Consider the following 17,006-nt stretch of genomic DNA (forward strand, 5'->3'; position numbering starts at 1 on the left):
CTTCTGCACCTTTACACCGTAACAGCCAAACATCTCCACCCCCTCCGCAGCCTGTGTGCTGGTCGAGGTCGACAGTCGCTGTGCTCCTAGTGGATGTGGACATGGACGTGTCCTAGGTGCAGAAGTCTGGCAACGAAAGATCAGTGGCTGCAGCCTGTTAGAGCTGTGCTCTATAGAGGATATGTAGGTTGTCACAGGGCTGAGGGGTGACACCGTTCACCAGGCACACTGGTCAACTGTACGGCCGGAGATAGAATGGACACACAACATCCCTAGGGTCCTCGTTTCACACATTTATTGGACAGAAACTTGAAACACATGTATTTAACACTAATTAGTTGCAGCTCCTGGAAATGCGATGTAGCAAAAGTGTTTTCTGTATCAAATACATTTTCTAGTTTTCAGCTGGTACCGTCACATCACTTGGCATTAATGCGGTCATGAAACAGCTTTACGTGTCCGTAAAATTGTGTAGGCAGAGCATAGCAGCACTTCAACAATCTTCCATGAGTGAACACGACACCTTTATGCATCACTAACACAATCCAATCCCTGCGTTCGTTTATTGGTTAACTGCACACTTAGGCATAGTCACTACATCCTACCTCGATCCCAAGAGAGTACCTCTGGGTGAATCCATCTGACTACTGCATCCCTTCTTCCAATTTTGAGAGTTCGTAAGTGCCCCCCCCCCAGCTTACGCTGATATTTCTTTTCTCCGGAGGGGGGTGCTCGGGAACGTAAAAACAGCTGGCATGGTAGGCCATCCTCTTGTTCTGCCTCCGCCACAGATAGGACGCCTGAACCGAGAAGGACCTGAAAGACACCTGGTTGTCGGGTGCATCCTCCCCTGCTGCAGGGGGCAGCGCGAGCGTCGGGTGGAAACTGTGATAGTAGAGCAGTTTGAGCAGAAGACCCAGCAAGTTGGAGACGATCAAGGCGGAGACGAGCCATGGCGCGTAGAGCTGCATCTCCTCGCTCTCGCTGAGGCACCACCACGTGCTCACAACGATGACGCTATCGACAGCCATGAAGGAGTGGTAGATGAGCGCCCTGCACCGTGTGCGGCCCTCCGCCACGTTGAACCAGCTGAAGTACCAGACTAGGCCCACCATAGCCCGGTACAGCCACTCGCCACCGGTGCTGTCCATGAAGGTGGTCCTCTGCAGACGGGCCCAGAGCACGAGGGCCGACCAGAGCAGCAGGAAGTGCAGGGGGAAGCAGTGGGGCAGCGCGCACGCGAACATGGCCAGGCAGCACATCCTCGCACCAATCAGCAGCAGGTTCCACGCAAAGTACACGGCAGATGATCCCAAGCCCTGCGTGGCCTTCTCAGGCAAGAAGGAGCGTAGGGAGCGGTGGTAGTCCACCACCATCCAGGCGATAGAGATCGTGGAGGCCGCCAAACTGAGCCCTGCAGCAGAGGGCAGAGCGAATAAAGCCGGATTCCAAAGTCCGACGCAGACCCAGCGCCTGCGGAGCGCGTGCCCGCGGTACTCACCCTGCAAGAGATCGGCCTGGTTGGTGCGGAGCACGATGTAGAGCACCAGCGTGAGCTGTGGGGCGCTCTCGCAGAACGTCTCGATAAGTCGCAGCATGCTCAGGTCGTGGGTCATGTAGGTAAGGGCCTCGGCGCCCCGTGCTTCTCCACAGCACACGCGGACGCCCTGCCACAGCGCGGAGACGTGCCTGCGAACACAACCACGGGTTTAGTCTCGGCGGCGTCGCCCTGTCCCGTCCTCGATGGCGACTCCACCGGCGACATGCACCCTGAGGTCCTCCTGAGGTTCGCCACTGCGGACAAGCTCCGGAGCTCAGCGTGCATCTACGCCGCGGCCAGAGCCGGGGGCCACGAGCTACCGGAGAGAAAGAGCGGAGAGAGGGTCGCTTCGAGGTCACGGTCGGGCCTTACGCGACGCCACAGCCGTCTTATCGCTTGGGAGCGCCCACGCGCCGGACAAGCCCACCGCGGAGCGCAGCCTGGCGTCGCGGAGGTGTCCGTGCCGGGACTCTCCGGGCTTCTCCTGCCGAGCCACGGCCCGAGCGACGAGGGACGCCCTCCGTCAGGAACTCGCGTGAGCGGGCAGGCCGTCGCGCCACGATTGCGCGCGGAAGCCGACCGATTGGAGAAGCTCCACGTTCCCCTGCGTCACGTGAAGGAACCTCGAGCGACTCCTCCGTTAAACGTTTAATAGCAGCTGGATGCGCAGAGGTTAGTGCTGCTGCCTTTGGAGCCAGAGGTGGCCAGTGCGCGAGTGTGCGTGCGTGCGTGCTTCCCGAAACAACAACAACGACAACAAGCGGCGCACGTGCGTCGCCGGAGTGTCACCGGAACGTCAAGAGTTGCGTGTGGGCGGGGCGTCGGTACCTCAAGAGGAAGCCGAGCTGCAGCGCGTGCAGCACATAGGAGCGCGCGGGCGGCTCTCCCGCGCACAGCAGCGCGCGCGGAGCCTCCCCCCGCCCCCCGAGCTCGCGGTCGTAGCGGAGCCAGAGGCAGCTGAAGGTCTGCAGCAGGACGGACGAGGCGGCCATGGATCCCACCCAGAGGCCGAACCACAGCGCGTCTCCGCGGAGGTAGAAGCGAGTCGCGACCCACGCGTCGGCGCCCACGTCCAGCAGGAAGGTGAAGGTGCCGGCGGCGGTGAAGAGCAGGTCGGAGAGGGAGTAGTAGGGGCGCTGCTGGAGCTGGGGCTGGAGCTGGGGCTGGAGCTGGGGCTGTTCCGCCTCCACGTCCGCCTTCCGCGCGCTCATGATTTACTCACTCACTCACTCATTTACTCGTTTTAAATGTACTTCGTTCCTTACTCGTTTACGTATGTACTCGCACGCGGCTCGCACACCGGCGACGGTTAGCCGAACCGTCGTCGCTGGGCCCCATTTTGTAAGGTGGGAAAAAAAATAGAACTGTTCTGTGTTCAAACTCAAAGTTCTTCTTCTCTGCTGCGTCTTTTCTCCTCAGTCAGTTTCTTTCAAAAGTGAAAAGAGCTTTTTGTTTTGGAGCCACTCACTGACTCGCACTCGGTCACGGGAGTTTTTCCCACCACGTCGCCGGTACAACTGACGGTTTCGGCTTCTGCTTCTGCTTCGGCTCCTCTTTCCCGACTGTTTTTTTTTTTTTTTTTTTTCTTCCCCACACGGCGGCCGCGGGATCGACGAGGAGGCTGAAGAACGAACGTCCTGCCGCTCGTGCCCGCGCTGCTCTCGAGTTTCCCTTCCTGGAGCGAGCTGCTGGAAAGGAGCGCGGTAAACGGGCCACACGAGGTGCGCTGTGACGGAACAAGCGAGGCTAAAGTTGGCATTTTGTGGTCGATGTGGAACTTCCGTTTAATTTCAGCACAGCGACTTCTGTCCCTCCCACCACACATACCTGGCTCAAGGGTTCTACAGCTGGGACTCCAACCTGTGACCTGTGGCTCCACACACCTGGAACGACTACGCTACCAGCTGCTCCATGTGTTATACTATGGAGCACAGGCAGCGATAAAGATTTACTACGTGTTTTACTACGTGTTTTACTGCGCCTACTTCCAAAAATACAATACATCACAAAGAGCTGCTAGTGGACTGGTTAAAGCTGCTGCATTTGGACCCAGCTGTCACAGGTTTGATTCCCACCTCCAGCTGTACTGCCCTTGAGCGCAAGGTACTTACCCTCAACTGGCGCAGTGAAAAATTACCCAGCTATAAAAATGGGTAGATCATTTGGGGTGGCCTTGCGGAGACTCGTCGGCCGAGTGAGCAAACGGAAATATACAGCGGTACCAAAAGGACAAGTGCTCACAAATGCCACCTGTCATACGCAGGTCCTTGCAGTAACGAAAACGCAGTAGAATACCATAGTACAGACACCAGAACACAATGTGATCTTGAGCAGCAGCGAGAGAACAAAACCCAATAAAATTACATGATAAATACAGAGCGGTGATGTCATATATACCTTTATGAGTATCTGCACAAGGTACAATAAATGCATTTAAAAATTCAGCTACTGAAATCAAGTGAAAACATATTGAAATTGCATATCATTCAGTGAAATTTCCTCAAATAAAGCCCCCCCCCAATTCCTGCCATTGCTGCTTTGACACTTCCTCCCCTCTGAAGAGCTGCTCATAGTTCCACAAGTGTGTGCCCCCCCCAGCCTCTAAAAGAACTGCCCGCCCCAGTGATGGGGGCTTCTTGGCTTTCCTGCGCAGTGCCAGTTATACACGTCTCTTCTTCCTCGTCACGTTCGCAGTCTGTCACGCAGACGCAAGGACTATGCTGGTTGGTTGGTCTGCTAAACTGACCCCCCCACCCTGTTGTCTTGCTCTTTCCACCCGATGCCACCTCCGCCCTCTGCACATCACTCTGTCTCCAGACTCCATCTGTGGACCGTCTCTGCACCAGCAGTTTGACGGACTTTAATGACGGCTCTCGCCTCAAGTTTATATATACAGTAGAGTCTTCGTGTCTAAGTAATAACAGGGGTGTTTTACTTCACCAAGGAAGATCTTGAAAGCGGTTGGAGGGGAACATGTCCACTCCATGACGTGTACATGTATTCGTTCAGAAGACACTTCTTCTCCAAAGCGACGTACATCTCAGAAAAACACAGTGCATGATCACATCAGTGGAGGGAGAGACTTCAAGTTTATTGTCATAGATACACGTACCATGTACATGTATCGTGAAAATCTTCCCGAATGCTTCTCCACAGACTATGGGCAAGGACAAGAGGAATACTGCACAAACAAAACAATGACAATGACAGAGACAAAGACTTGGATGCAGATGTGTGATTCCAGACTACAGTTCATTTGTCATCACATGAGTAGCTGCATAAAGCTTTATCCGTTATTCAACAAAAATGATTACACAAACACGTTGATCATGCACTTACGAGATCAGGAGAGAGGTGAGTTTTGAGACCCTTCAGTGTAGAGAGATTCAGCACTTCTGAGTGAAAGGGGCGGGACATTCCACCACATTGGAGGCAGAGCCGAAAACCTTCGTGCTTTTGATTTTGGACCTGTTGCGTGTGGGACCACCAAGCGGACAGAGGTGGAGGAGCGTAGCAAGTGGGGTTGGGATGTAGCGAGGGAACTTTTGAATGGTTTTCAAAGTCTTTCTCATAAACTGTTTAGTGGTATAAATACAAACTTTACCTGTAAGCCCTTTTATAGTATTTTGTTGCAATGCGGGGGGTGCAGTGGGTTAGGCTGCAACCTGCTCTGTGGTGGGTCTGGGTTCGAGTCCCGCTTGGGGTGCCTTGTGACAGACTGGTGTCCCCTTCAGCCTTACGCCCTGGGTTAGGCTCCGGCTCCCCGCGACCCCGTATGGGACAAGCGGTTCAGAAAATGTGTGTGTGTGTGTGTGTGTGTGTGTTGAAATATGCTTTGTCACCAGAAAGATAATCTGTTGGATTTACTTAATGAAGGCAACATTTTGCATTGACTAGACAGGAACAAAAACAGGTTGATTCCCACGAAAACGGTAAATGTAACGTTGGCCTTTCTGCCTTGAGACTTGTTCTCAACTTTGAGAAAACATTGAAACATGTTGGAAAGACCATTTAAAGCAGCACAATGCTAACAACTTGTTCATAAAACAGTAAAAGCAAAGCCCCAATTCCCTCAGTATCCAGACACATGAGTTCTCAGCCCCCCCCCCCCCCCCCCCCAATAATCAGCGTTTCACCAACCTGAACACAAAACACAAGGGAGAAGAAAATCCACCGCACTTGTAAAAATACAGTACTGTACTCCATTACCCTATGAAATACCCTGCTGTTCATGTGTATACAGCAAATCATATACAGCAATACCAATATCACCCCCCACCCCAATTGTATGAACAACTGTAACCCAAACACAGAAAGTACGAGAATAAACGTGTAGCAGAAAAGCACCTGAGAAAGCAGCTACTCGTACAATCATTCAATGATTCATTGTTACTGTTAATGTACGGTATTATACAGTAGTGTCTCACGTTCTTACTCTCCCAATTTTCTACATGAGCTACACGTGTAAAAAATCATGTGTTCTTGGTTTCAACGTTCACTGCAACAAAGTGATTCAAGGAGCGCCACGTGTCTGCATCCGCAGGTCTCCGCGCGCTGCGGAAATGTGCTGTTACCGTGCTGTTACCATGCTTTTCTCCGAGCCGGACGTCACTTCGCACCAAAGCGTCCGCTAAACGAAGCCAGTAAATGCAAATATAAGGGCGAACACGCGATTGAGCCACGCCCACTGCGCTGAGTGACAGGAGCCACGCCCAGTGCTCGTGGAGGGGCGGGCCGATGGGTGGGGCCAGTGACGGACCGCTTGCGTGCTCGTCGCCGCGACGCTGTGTTTTCGGAGCGCCAAGCGGGCCGTTGGACGGCGGGACGGGGACATGTCGAGGGTCTACATCGGCAGACTGAGCTACCGGGCGCGGGAGAAGGACGTGGAGAAGTTCTTTAAGGGCTACGGGAAGATCCTTGAGGTGGACCTCAAAAACGGGTAACGGAGCCGTGCAGCCGTGGTGTTTGTGAAGGCCGCGGAGCTCACCTGGGCAGCTAACAGCTAACACAGAGCTAGCAGTACTAGCTAACAGCGATCGTAGCCTTATCCGTAACCCTAAGCCGCGGGTACGCTGCTGCTGTGTGGTCACCGCGCGCTCATTTACGTGCAGCCGTGGTCCTGGTGGCTGTGCTGGTGTTTTGTTGTTGTTTATCGTCATCGCCTCGACTCGACCTGAAGAAGAGTGGCTGGCTCGCAGCGAGTCGTGAGTCCCTCACATCGTAGCCGTAGGTAGCATTTCCTTCGCGGCTTCGTTTCGGTCAGTGGGACAACGACGACGACGTGTCTTCGTTGACGGGCTGTCGAAGGAAAGCGCTCGATAGACTCTACTAGAGCATCGAGTGTCCACACTGTGTCCAGCCGCGGCGGTCCGGCCTTCTTCTTGGTCAATTTTGTCAGCGCAGCCGAGCCGGCGGCTCGAGCCTGCCACTGACTAATTAGCTTAGAGTCAGAAAATATGTCGCCGCCGGGGAGTCTCGATGATCGAGTGGGGTCGCGCGACTGTACACACTAACTGTAACTCCTGAACGTCCGGCGGTCCGGTTCAGCGGATCCCGCGCCATTCTCAGTCAGGGAATTATAGTAGTAGGAGTGATAGTAATTATGATCATAATAACCCATCGTGATCATTGATAAACGCGAGCCATGAGCCTCCGCTCCCGGCCTTGCTTGTGCAGCCGCCTCCATGTTGCTGCGCAGCGCTGTTGCGCTCTGAGATTGGCTGCTGTTTTTCTGTGTCCTCATGTGATTGGCCGAGGTATGTCCGCTAACCGCTGGCCATTTCGCTGCGCAGCGCTGCTATTCGTTGACGTCGTGCGTGTTGGTATAACATTGCCGCGACACGATTGGCTGCTTCTTGAGTACCATCGTGTAATTGGCAGCTCAGTGGCTGCCCCTCCCCCAGTGCCCTAATTCTACTCAACGTGCAGCTGGTATGTATGTAATGCGTGTACTAATGTATAGATATAATAGACACTAATGTATAGATAGAAACTCCGTTGATCCAAACTGTGACAGCACCCATACATATTAGTGATCTATAGATATTAATATATAGATAAAAACTTAATTGATCCAGGCTGCTCTGATGCCCAGAGGTTGTGTGTGTGAGTGTTTTCCGCTCTCTCTCTCTCTCGCTCACCCGCTCTGAAGGTACGGTTTTGTGGAGTTTGACGACCCTCGTGATGCCGACGATGCCGTTTACGACCTGAATGGCAAAGACCTGTGTGGCGAGAGGGTCATAGTGGAGCACACCAAAGGTCCCCGGAGGGATGGGAGCTATGGCTCGGGAAGAAGTGAGTGCAGTCGCACATGCAAATGCGCGCACACACACACCACACAGACACACACAGAAACACACACACACACACACACACACACACCCTCACACAGGTGTTCGTTGCGCTGAATCCCACTACACTGGCGCCATGTTTCCAGGTGGCTGCAGGGTCGAAGATTTTCTCTCCTCTAGGGTCCAAACATTAGTTATGCTGTACCTGTGACAAACAGCGGGACAGCAGGTGCTCAGTGGTGCTGAATGTGTGTGTGACTCGGGCCATTTTTACCCTTATTATTAATGCACGTTCGCACAGGAAGCAGGAAGTGAGAGAGCAGCAGACCCTGCAGCCACCCCGGCCTGCACACGGCGACCGTAGGGTTGCCGCGTCGGTCTCCCATGGCTCTCCGCGCCCTTCAGGGAAGGCAGCCTCTTCCAGGACGCCGGGGCATCGTGCAGCCATCGCAGCAGGCCTTTCCCCGGTGGTCCTGGAGCAGGCTCGACCGCCCTGCGCAGCGCGCAGCACTTGACCGTGAACGCACTCCACCGCGACTAGTTACTCCGGAGACACACGTCACTCTGCACAGCTGTTCACACAGTCAATGATGTGTAGTGTCATGATGATGAACCGTGAATATATGGCCAGTGTTCATTGCTAATGAGTGATTTTTGTGTAGGTTTTTTCTCCTTTTCTTCTATCTCATCTTTCTGTGCAAATGTGAATGTTATTAACGCTAGACGTTTAACAAAGACCCTCGATGTTTTAATTGAAAGAGTCCTTTGAGGCTGACTGACTGCCTGCCCCTATTGCTGGCCTTGGCTCCCTTTCCAAGCGTGTGGCTCTTTGACCTTTGTGGCCCCTGGCTGACCATTCAGGGGCGCCATTGTGAATGAAGACCGCTTTTCCCATTAGGCCCAGGTGGTGAGGATGCCATGGGGTTAGGGCCAGGTGGGGGTACTGTAACTGGGGCGAGGGCTTAGTGAAGGCCCCCGGCTGCTGCACACATTAATTACATACAGCTTTTCATATGTAGCCAACAGTCATGTGTAACTCATTATGTAGCAGTACAAGTATTTGCTCTTGGATAATTGCAGCTCTAATTGATTTTGACCATGTTCTCTACTCAAGTATAACATGGGTAACTGCAGTGTTTGCATTGTGACTTCTCACCTCCCCACACTGTTAATGCTGACATGCACTGCTGGGTGTGACGTAGGCTGGGGCTGTAGCTCACCTGAATCCCCAGCACAGCCTGCCCTCTCACCTGCTCCTCTCTGTCCCTGTCACCTTGAAGGCTACGCCCGTGGTGGGCGGGACCGTTACGGGCCGCCCGCACGCACCGACTACCGGCTCATCGTGGAGAATCTGTCGAGCCGCTGCAGCTGGCAGGATCTGAAGGTACGGGAGCCGAGGGGCCGTTGCCGTGACGGCTTCCTGTTCGTGGCGGTGTGTGCGGGCGCGGGCTGCTTCCATCGCGGTGGTTTGACCGACGTGACGGTCGAGGTCGGTTGTAGTCGGGGTCAGTGACTTGGCCCAAGAGGTGAGTTGCTCAGAGTCTTACGGGCCTTTCTGGAAAGAGGAAGCCTCTAACCCACCCACTTCCTGCCCAGGACTACATGCGCCAGGCAGGCGAGGTCACGTACGCCGATACGAACAAGGGCCGCAGGAACGAGGGCGTGATCGAGTTCAAGCTGTACTCAGACATGAAGCGCGCTCTCGAGAAGCTCGATGGCACCGAAGTCAACGGCAGGAAGATCCGGCTTATCGAGGACCGGCCCGGGTGCCGACGCCGGCGCTCCTACTCCCGCAGCCGCTCCAGGTGGGAAGCGCAGGCTCCGCTCGCTGGGGATGCCCCGCTGCGCACGGAGCGCCACGTTTACACTGCGGTAAAACGGTGTCCCCTGTGTCCCCAGGTCTCGCTCTAGGAGCAGGCGGTCCCGCAGGAGCCGCAGCCGCAGCGAGAGCAGTAGCCGCAGCCGCTCGCGCTCCAGGTGAGCCCGCTGTTTTGGGGTGGTCGGGGTGCGGGAAGGGTCAGGCCCTCTGCTACTAACCGCCCCCTCCGCTTCCCGAAGGCCGGCCTCTCGTTCCTGCAGCCGCACCCCCAGCAAGAAGAAAAGCAACGGGGCCCACAGGAGCCGCAGCCGCGAGAAGCGGGAGCCCCGAGATGAGGCGCGATCTCGGTCCAGGTCGCGGTCACGCAGCCGCAGCCCCAGGAACAAGCGCAGTAAGAGAGAGGTCAAGAAGGGCCGCAGAGACGACTCCCGTTCACACTCTCGTTCTCGCTCCCGTAAGTCCAGGTCCCGCTCACGGTCCAGGAACAAGGAGCACTCCAGGAAGTCCCATTCCAGGTCTAGGTCTGGTATCAAGGATCGCTGCAAGAAATCCAGGTCCAGGTCCCGGTCCCGGTCCAAGACCCGCGATGTCAGGAGCGATAGAGAGGAGGCGGGAGCCGGTCCAGCTGAAGGCAGCTCGTGCTCCCCGTCTGTGGCCAAACCCCACCCCCTGTCCCCTGCCAAACCACGGTCACGCTCCCCCTCGGCCTCACGTTCGGAGTCCCGCTCCAAGTCTCGATCCCGTTCCCGTTCTCGCTCCTGAGCAGGCGCAGCCCGCCCCACCCCGCTCCATCCCGTCCCGTCCCGTCCCGTCTGTCCCGTTCTTTGTTTTTTGATAAACAGTTGTAGGATGACAGCACTCTTGCTCCGTGTGTCTGTTAAAACACTTTTCCCTTCTTTATGATTATTCTAGAACATTTTTCAGTAGTGTCGTCCATTAAGTGGAGGTGTTTGCAAAATTTGAAATGTGTCAAGACTAGTTTGAGAGGATCTTGCTTGATAGACTTTTATAAGCTAGAAGTCTGAAACTACCAGAATAGGTGTCTTAACCTTTGTAAAGCATCCTTTAGTAGCACACCTTTGGGTGGGTGGGTGGCTGGGTGTTTCCTGTCCTTTTCTTCTGTTTGTGGAGTCCCTTTTACCAGTTATATATAAAAATAAAATTGAAAAAAATGCCTGATAGCTGGACTGAGGCGTTCTGTTTTCTCTCGTCACGCTTCTCTGGCTCCGAGTTCATACGTTTTTTCCAAAAGCACATTTCCTCCACGTGTCCTGTGTTCGCCCTGTGACCCGGTCGGTGGCAGTAAAAAAGCGTCCGAACGGACGAGGAGTGTGGAACCAGCGCCATTCGCCTCACCTCCACAGCGTTTACAGCTCCTGCGCGGTGCCCCGGTGTCGGTGATCGGTACAAAGGTGCACGACGTATCGTTGGACAACGGGCTTTGAGCACAAGTTGGTGTTTTCATTCTCGCACTTTTAAACTAGTCTTCACTAATCTTCTGAGTTATGCAGCTACTCGTGCGATAAACGTTGGTTCATATGGTGGAAAGAAACTACCTACGTCTCTTTCTCCTAATGTACTGAACACATTGTATTTTCTATGAGATGTTCGTCGCTTTGGAGAAAAGTGTCTGATAAATGAATAAATGTAGCTCTAAGCAAACACGTAATGAAGTCTTTTTACTGTTGCTGTGCTGATGTTTTACCACAGTCCGACCAATGAATAGACGTAGGGATGTCTGTATTAAGCCTTTGTTGGTCGAGACTTTGAAGTGACAGCTTGTGCTCCTGACCTCAGCACCTGGTGCACATGTTTAAGGAACAATGACATACATTAATGTGACACTTTTTTTTTTTTTTTTTTTTTAACCTACAGTTGTTTACCCAGCTGTACAAAGATGGGTAGTTTTACTGGGGCAGTTTAGGGTAAGTACCTCAATCAAGGGCTCTGCAGCTAGAGGTGAGATTCAAACGTGTGACCTTTAGGTCCAAAGGCAGCAGCTCGAGCCACCGCACTACCAGCCTTCCCTACGCTGTACACCGTCAATGCGTGCCATGTAGCTTCAAAAGCAAGCTGTGCATGGTTACCATAGAAACGCCCACAGACAAGATACACACACTTCTCCACTGTGACTTCCAACAAACTCTACGTAGTGTTATGAGCCCACACACCTTATTCAGCACGGTGACTTATACTGCTAGATACACTACTTACATTGGCTCACTCATCCACTCTCTCTGTGTCACTCACACACTATGGGGGAACCTGAGCAGCAGGTCTTTGGACTATGGGAGGAAACCAGAGCACCTGGATGAAACATGCAAATTCCACACAGACCGAGTGGGGATCGAACCCATGTTCTCTTGCACCACCCAGGCGCTGTGAGGCAGCAGCGCTACCGATTATTTTGGATTTCTTTATTACCTTATTTATAGATTATTTATTATTGAGAAGTTCACACTGAAATTCAGCTCATTGGTGTTTCTCATGTTTTCCGTTGTGTCCTGGAAACAATGTGTGATAGTTTTGCACTTCCCTATAAATAGCACCCCCACCCACCCACCCACCCACCCGAACTAATTATGCTTCACCTTATCAAGCACAGTAACCCTTTATACACCATGAATCATCAGCAGCGGCAGGAAGTGGGACTCGAACCCGCGTCCTTCGAGTCACTGGTTACACTTGCAACCACTTCTCCACGTGCTCGTCGCGTCGTCTTCGTGTCCTCTGCTTTCAGGTGCCGAGGCGTGGGAGGGGCTTCCAGGAGACGCGACCCCCAGCGGTGCGGTGCGGTGCGGCGCGGCGCGGCGCGGCGCGGCGAGCCTCGTTCGTCGCGCTGCCTCGCGCCACCACTGCAGAGGTGTGTGCGCGTGCGTGCGTGCGTGCGTGTGAGAACGGAGCTTCTGTTCCCCGCCGTTAAATTATATATTCGGAACAAGAGCCGCTCGTGCCCCCGATGGACGAGCGCGTCCTTCAGGTCCGTGACCGCGCTCCACCTCCGCGAGCACGAGCGTCTCCGCTGCACTTCCGTCATGAGTGAATCGCTGGGCATCGCAGAGCGCGCGACGGCTCGAGCACGCGACAAGTGGGTCGTGCGGCGTCTCAGAGGACAGTGTCAGTGTGTCTCGGGTCCGAGAGCATCGCCCTCTCCACCTGTTCGAGTTGCGGGCGCTCGCGCTCGCGTCTGTTGCGTGGCACGCGGCGCCGCTTCTCCGATCGTGACCGCGCGACTGAGGACCGAGGGGCTGCACGCGCCCGTCCCGGCGCGACCTCCCACGTGCGAGCTGCTCTCACGCTGCAACTTGCGACCCCCTGCTGTGCGGAGGTGAGTCCGGTGGAGGGGGCGCGCGCGCGCGCGTGCGTGCGTGTGCGTGTGTGTGAGGTCGCGATCATACGGCAGAAGGACTGAAGGACACAAGGGGGGGGTGAGGACATCCGTACTGCGTACGGTATATTACTGCGTTTTTACTGCATCTGTGTCTCTGTGTGTGTTACTGTGCCGCTTACTGCACTATACTATTACCACATGTTACTCTACCTGTTACTGCATCGCTACTGCACTTTTACTACACCCGCTGTTACATGTCTTGCTGGACCGGTTACCGCATCGTTGCCGCATCGTTATCCCGCGGTGTCACGATGTGTCACATCATCTGCGCTCAGTCCGCGTCTCAGCCGTCCTCGCGCCGCTGCGCGTTCCCGTCACGTGACTCTGCGCACCGGGCTGCGAGCATCGCTTCCACAAACCAAAGTGAAGGACAGGTGAAGGCGCGTCCTTCACCCGAAGTGACTCTTATGCTGAATTTGTAGAAGCGACACGAATATGAGCTAAAAAGTCACGTTTGTAACTTTTCCCGCTTCGGGCTCCGCCTGAAAACAGGCCGAACGCGACTGATGGAAACACTTTGTGTCTCCGGACGATCCAGGAGATTCTGCTCTAATGCGAGAAGAGTGAAATTTCAGGGCATCCGCTGCATCTCTCAATATTTTTCTTACCATCACAAAAAGCTCTCAGAGATTCAAATGTGTAACGTGTCGTTCGTTCATTCGTCCGTGTCGCGGCCTCTTTTCACCAGAGACCGACCGACACTTCGTGGCATCAACGGAAGGAGACTTTTGGATGCAGACACGTGACCCTAGAGTGTGACGTACCACGGTATAAAACAGTGTACGTTACAGAGTATCTGTATAAAGGCTCTTCCATTATTTAACACATTGTTATTGAATGTTAAACATTTGCACGTTTATCATGAACTTGAGAGATCAGGGAGAAGTGAGACTGAAAGGGGTGAGTTTTGAGGCCCCTTTTAAATGTGAACAGAGTGTCAGCAGTTCTGAGTGAGAGGGGGAGGTCGTTCCACCACGACGGAGCCGGAACCGACAACCTCCGTGCTTTACTTTTCGTGCGCGGGCCCACCGAGCGAGCAGAAGTAGACGAGCGAAGGGGTCCGGTTGGGGTGTAGCGGTTGGTTGATCGAGTCCTGTAAATGTCTGGGAGCAGTTCTAGCGATGTCTTTGTAGACGACGACAACAAGGGTCTTGAATTTGATGCGGGCAGCTATAGGAAGCCACTGCAGAGAAATGAGGAGATACGTGGGAGCGCTTCGGCAAGTCGAACACGACTTGTACCGCGCTATTCTGTCTCTGTCAGCTGTAGAGGTTTGACGGCAAAGCCCAGAAGACCAGGTGGTGGAGAGCTGCAGTTTTGTAGGTGGACGCCCCCGTGACCTGGACCACGAGTTGAGCAGAGCTTGTTGTGACATAGGGGTGGATCCTGTGGACGTTATGCTGGACGACTGTTCAGGACCGGGTTGTGGGTTCGATACGATGAGAAGCACAGATTGAGGCCGATCGTCACTCCCAGGCTCTGAGCCAACGAGAGAGGCAGAACGAACCACTTGTCCACGAACCAGCTGGGGGCGAAGGATCCTGATGCGTCACACATCGTTCCCACAGCGTGTCCTTTGGCTCTCGGTTAACTGGGTTATCGGAACGCAGGAGTCACGGCTGCTCCATTTATAGCGGCTCTGGCCCCTAAGCCCCCAGGGAGTGGCTCGATCGCGCGAACACCACTTGCATGGAAGCAGCGAGTTTGCTCTCCGCTCTCGGCTCTTGGCCCGTAGGGCCCTTCACGCGGACGCGCTTGTTTGCCGGTACGGCATCGTGTAAGTGTACCTCGAAGCGCAGAGTTCCACAGAGGGAAACGGCCGACTCAAGCAATGGAACGCGCTGCAACACACTGCAACACACGGCTCTAACCGCGGTGCCACTGCAGCACTCGCTGCGCTCCGTCCACCGGCCATATTGAAATCAACGGTCCATAATGGGCTTCGCTTTCCGAACACACGCCCTCCAACGCTCACCTCTGACCCGTCCTCTCTCCACAGCGCTCCCGAAGGGACCCCTGCGGTTCCTGCGGAAACTGCCAGCGGGGGCCACATGGCGCCCCCTGTCGCTCCAGACAGCCCCCACTGGTTGCCCCACTTTGGATTTTGCTCACGGAGGAAACGGCGGGCGAACGAGGCACGACTGCGCATGCGCTCCCTGCCTGGCGTCTTCCTGCTGCTGGGCGCCGTCGTCGTCCTCGTCGGCACGGCGATGGCCGTGGCCAGCTACTGGCCTCACCGGGCCCACCGGTCGGCTCTGCTCGGTCACGCGGGCCCGGGGAAGAGCCTTAGTGAGCCTCCGGCCGCTCGGTGGGGCCCCGGAGCCAGGAGCGCGTTGACTGCGAGCGGCGTAGGCCACCACGACCGCATGAGGCTGCTGGGGCCAGTTATCATGGGCGTGGGGCTCTTCATCCTGATCTGCGCCAACACGGTGCTCTATGAGAACCGCGATCACGACACGCGCCTGCAGTTCAGAGAGGCGCGGGGCCCCAGACACGGAGTCTCGGCCGCAGAGCCCACTGCGGTCCAGTGCGGTCACTACCACTGGATGACAAAACTGAACGTTGGTGACGTGGACATCCTGCGTGCGGGGCGTCTGTCGGACTCGCCGGCGCCCCCTGCTGCCGCTCCTCTTCTGCTGTCCGCCCAGGAAGCCCCGTGCTGCTCCTCCTCCTCCTGGGTGTCCAGCAGCACCAACTGCCGCGCTTTTCCAGCGCAGTTCCGTCCAGAGCCGCAGTTGAGCTCCAGCACCGACCTCCAGCTGGACCGACGCCTGGAGACCGGGAGCGAGTGGGATGCGGCGGTGCCCCCTAGACGCTCCTACAGCCTGGGCTGCAGGACAGTCCCTGCTTCCTCGGGCCTCGGGGACAAAGACTCCAAGGATGACACGGACAGCGGACACGATGTGGCATCCAGGCCTCTCGGGAGGGAGCCGAGCTCCTCGGTGTGCGTGAACGTGGCAGAGCTGAGCTGCTGGTCACCAGGGGGCGCCGAGGAGTGGAGGTGCAGCAGTTGGCCGCGACTCGACTTTGACGGTGATGTGACGTCCTGGGAGAGCAGGCGGGAATCGATGGACAGGCTGCTGGACTAGATTAGATGGGCTGCACTCGCTGGCAGGTGCGACATCTGGGGAGGACCAGACCGAGGCGGACATGGCAGCGACGGAGCTGGAACTCGGGGGACACGATGGGACGGTCCGTCCACCAGTTGTCTTTTAGACCAAATGTGTTGTGTTTCCAGCACTCGGGCGCGTGCGCATGTGAGGAAGGGAAAGCGCTCCCACAGTCTGGTGCACTAAGGGGCCCGGAATCATGTTTACTCTCTGTCCCTCCCATCGCTTTTCTCTCTTTTCTCAGATATCATCATGCTTTGTGACCCCACTGACCCATCGGCCGCCTTCCTTCACACAAACAGGCTCTGCGGCTGCCGGGTGGAGCTCCCGCTTCATGCTGAAACTACGTTAGATTTCAGTGTTAAATCACGGTACAGCTCATGTAATTCATCTCCGTAAAGCATCGGCAAAATCACACTAATGTTGCAAACCCTTAAACCGTTAACCGTCTTTTGCCACCGCACCGCTGTAGCTGCTGCCTCCGGATGACGTCCAGCGCGGTACTCTTACTCTGTTTTGCTGTGGTCCTGCCCTTGGTCCTGCACTGCTCAGCGTTGCCCCCTACTGGCCACCGCTGAGGTTCCCTCCCGGAAGACCATGAGCGGACGCCAGCTGAACGAGTCCATGGAGGCGGAAAGTCCTCGCATATCTGACGCCGATCTGCTCACGAACGTAACCGCCTTCAAGCCCCATCCTGCCAAATCGCATCATTTGCACATATAACACGACACCTCCTTAGCGTCACACATCCGTCTAGAAGCTCCGCCTCCAAATCCAGAGCTCCGGGGAAGGTAAGAAGGTGCCGGGGCTCACTGGCACCCTCAGCAGTAAAGCCTGGCCACCGACCTCGTCGCCA

The 17,006-nt window shown here is 55.3% G+C and overlaps 3 protein-coding genes across 3 annotated transcripts; 2 read left to right on the forward strand and 1 right to left on the reverse strand.

The window, feature by feature from the left end:
* Positions 1–281: 281 nt before the first annotated feature.
* xkr8.3 (XK related 8, tandem duplicate 3) lies at positions 282–3,609 on the reverse strand. The gene is made up of 3 exons (XM_029248382.1): positions 2,369–3,609; positions 1,502–1,689; positions 282–1,414 (listed from the first exon to the last, which is right to left on the reverse strand). Exons 1-3 carry the CDS (start codon positions 2,749–2,751, stop codon positions 645–647), a joined length of 1,341 nt encoding a protein of 446 aa, XP_029104215.1. The 5' UTR covers positions 2,752–3,609; the 3' UTR covers positions 282–644.
* A 2,659-nt stretch (positions 3,610–6,268) lies between these two features.
* srsf4 (serine and arginine rich splicing factor 4) lies at positions 6,269–11,178 on the forward strand. Its single transcript, XM_029248325.1, has 6 exons — positions 6,269–6,479; positions 7,692–7,834; positions 9,111–9,214; positions 9,427–9,635; positions 9,730–9,807; positions 9,889–11,178. Exons 1-6 carry the CDS (start codon positions 6,373–6,375, stop codon positions 10,409–10,411), a joined length of 1,164 nt encoding a protein of 387 aa, XP_029104158.1. The 5' UTR covers positions 6,269–6,372; the 3' UTR covers positions 10,412–11,178.
* Positions 11,179–15,091: 3,913 nt separating this feature from the next.
* LOC108931788 (uncharacterized) lies at positions 15,092–17,006 on the forward strand. The gene has a single exon (XM_029248479.1). The coding sequence runs from the start codon at positions 15,092–15,094 to the stop codon at positions 16,127–16,129; it is 1,038 nt and encodes a 345-aa protein (XP_029104312.1). The 3' UTR covers positions 16,130–17,006.

The sequence above is a fragment of the Scleropages formosus genome, chromosome 23, assembly GCF_900964775.1.
Source record: "Scleropages formosus chromosome 23, fSclFor1.1, whole genome shotgun sequence".
Classification (NCBI taxonomy): Eukaryota; Metazoa; Chordata; class Actinopteri; order Osteoglossiformes; family Osteoglossidae; genus Scleropages; species Scleropages formosus.

Coding starts and splice junctions, on each gene's coding strand:
- srsf4 (XM_029248325.1), top strand. CDS start 6,373: ATGTCGAGGGTCTACATCGGCAGACTGAGCTACCGGGCGCGGGAGAAG. Junction 9,636..9,729: donor TACTCCCGCAGCCGCTCCAG/GTGGGAAGCGCA, acceptor CTGTGTCCCCAG/GTCTCGCTCTAGGAGCAGGC. Junction 9,808..9,888: donor CGCAGCCGCTCGCGCTCCAG/GTGAGCCCGCTG, acceptor CGCTTCCCGAAG/GCCGGCCTCTCGTTCCTGCA.
- xkr8.3 (XM_029248382.1), bottom strand. CDS start 2,751: ATGAGCGCGCGGAAGGCGGACGTGGAGGCGGAACAGCCCCAGCTCCAG. Junction 1,690..2,368: donor CAGCTCGGCTTCCTCTTGAG/GTACCGACGCCC, acceptor TTGTGTTCGCAG/GCACGTCTCCGCGCTGTGGC. Junction 1,415..1,501: donor CCAGGCCGATCTCTTGCAGG/GTGAGTACCGCG, acceptor CCTCTGCTGCAG/GGCTCAGTTTGGCGGCCTCC.
- LOC108931788 (XM_029248479.1), top strand. CDS start 15,092: ATGGCGCCCCCTGTCGCTCCAGACAGCCCCCACTGGTTGCCCCACTTT.